This window comes from Alosa alosa, chromosome 15 (assembly GCF_017589495.1).
Source record: "Alosa alosa isolate M-15738 ecotype Scorff River chromosome 15, AALO_Geno_1.1, whole genome shotgun sequence".
Classification (NCBI taxonomy): Eukaryota; Metazoa; Chordata; class Actinopteri; order Clupeiformes; family Clupeidae; genus Alosa; species Alosa alosa.
In genome coordinates, this window is record NC_063203.1 from 30,650,749 (window position 1) to 30,653,248 (window position 2,500).

Genomic DNA, 2,500 nt, shown 5'->3' on the forward strand with positions numbered 1-2,500 from the left:
TGGTTCGAACCCCGACCAGTAGGCACGGCTGAAGTGCCCTTGAGCAAGCCTCCTAACCCCTCACTGCTCCCCAACGCCGCTGTAGCAGGCATCTCACTGCGCTCTCATTAGTGTGTGCTTCACCTCACTGTGTGTTCACTGTGTGCCAGAGGTGGGATTAAGTCACACATGTGCAAGTCTCAAGTCTTAACCTTCAAGTCTCAAGCAAGTCCAAGTCATTTTTTGTGACAGTCAAGCAAGTCAAGTCAAGTCATAGCTTGGGTCAAGCAAGTCAAGTCAAGTCATAGCCAAATCATACACATTCATGATGATTTACCCATTTTTCATTTTAAAATAAGCTACAATAGGCTAGTTATGAACTGCTGGAGTTTTATTTGTAACAAACAAATAGACATTGCATTCATTCAAGCCACATAGCCTACATCTGAACGGTTTATAGAATAAGATGAAATGTATACGAATAAAAATAAATGTATTTCAAGTAGACCTATTATAAAATATCCTATTATTGTTTCAATATGCCTCAAATATTAGGTAAGCTACATCAAATCATGAAAATATATTCAAACAGTTCAAGTTACACCTGTCCTGACCGGTCACATCTCCAGGGACTCAATAATGTTGAAAAAGTGAACTAATCAATCAATCAAACGCTGCCGCCGACGTCACTGCCAAACTTTGACAAGCGCGACAGCGCAGTGGGTTTTAGGACCATCAATGCTATATCATATTATACATAAACCTAACATGTAAAGTAAGCTAATTTTCTATGCTGATTGTTAGCTAGGCATACTTAATGTTGTTAGCCTACTACTAGGCTGTAACGTATATGGAACAGGCACGTGTTTAAGAGGGAGGGAGAAAGAGAGGCGCTTACTTTAGGTTACATTGGCAACATTTTCGCTATATATCAAGATTAAACTTAGAATGTTTAGAAATGTTTCACTTTGCCATTTCACACATTTTAACCTAATATGGCGTTAACTAAAAAGCATAATAGATTTAAACCAAACTCTTAACATGCCTCAAATTTGACGTTAGGTTTCTAACACGACTAACTTCTGACGGATGAAAATCAACGTGGTGGTGGTTATGTCGCTATTTTGCACACTTGCATACTGCTGTTCATTTCTCCTTCATTTCACGTCTGTGAAGCCAAACATTATTATGTTTTGGTATAAATGTAGAGCCTTCCATATTTGCAAATTAGCCTACCTCAGTCTGTCTCATTTGATCTGGCACTTGCTGTTGGTCTGTCGCGTCACTTGGTAACAATGACAGGTAACTCGCGTGACGCATGCAACAGCACCTAAGCAGATTTTCTAAAATCGTAAAGTTAACTCCTTAATATCTATGAAAAAAATAAATAAATAAAAATCAAGTCATTTCAAGTCATTTGTCTCAAGTCTAAGTCAAGTCTCAAGTCATGAATAGCAAGTCAAAGTCAGGTCGAGTCTTTTATACATGTTGATCAAGCAAGTCTCAAGTCTTAAAAAATGTGACTCAAGTCCCCCATGTCTGCTGTGTGCTGAGTGTCTTTCACTAATTCACGGATGGGATAAATGCAGAGACCAAATTCCTTGTGTAAGCAAGTGTACTTGGCCGAGAAACCTGATTTATGATTTACATTACATTAGATAGGATGAGCAGGATAGCATATAAGAGCACAATAAATGTCATGGATATTGTGTTGTATGCTCACTGTATTTCCTCACAGTCTCGGTGCATCTTCCACCTCTCTATCTCTATCTCTATCTCTCTCTCTATCTCTCTATCTCTCTCTCTCTCTCTCAAATTCAAATTCATATCCAAATTCAAAGGGGCTTTATTGGCATAAATGAGTAAAGTCATTGTTGCCAAAGCTACATGTTAATAATCAACTTTATGTCTCTTTCTCTCTCTCTCTCTCTCTCTCTCTCTCTCAGCTTTGCACGGCCCAGTCGTATCATGTTTCTGGACTCCGATGGAAACACTGCATTTGAGTTCAGCGTACCCAAGGCTGACACAGACATGGTGAGGAGAGAGAGAGAGAGAGAGAGAGAGAGAGAGATCAAATGTGTTTGTGTGTTGGGTTGTTCTCCAGTTTTCTATGCAACAATACACTTTATACATTCTCTTGATACATTCTCAGGACACACTCATCTGCCAGAGACATGTCTCCATTATTGCCAATACTCCTGCATATACCAATACTGCATCAGGAGGGAGAGAGAGAGAGGGATGTAGAGAGAGAAAGAGAGAGAGAGAGAGAGGGATGTAGAGAGAGAAAACAGGAGAGAGAGAGGGATGTAGAGAGAGAAAGAGAGAGAGAGAGAGGGATGTAGAGAGAGAAAGAGAGAGAGAGAGAGGGATGTAGAGAGAGAAAACAGGAGAGAGAGAGGGATGTAGAGAGAAAATAGGAGAGAGAGAGAGGGGATGAAGAGAGAGAGGGAGAGAGAGAGAGGGGGATGAAGAGAGAGAAAGAGAGAGAGAGAGAGGTAGAGAAAGGGGCTCTGAAGAC

The 2,500-nt window shown here is 40.4% G+C and overlaps 1 protein-coding gene across 1 annotated transcript in view; it reads left to right on the forward strand.

Moving 5' to 3' along the window:
* The window catches only part of chrd (chordin), a 36,024-nt gene that overhangs the window by 3,224 nt on the left and 30,300 nt on the right, over positions 1–2,500 (forward strand). Inside the window, 1 exon segment of the mRNA XM_048264075.1 lies at positions 1,926–2,013. Coding sequence (XP_048120032.1) covers positions 1,926–2,013 — 88 coding nt within the window.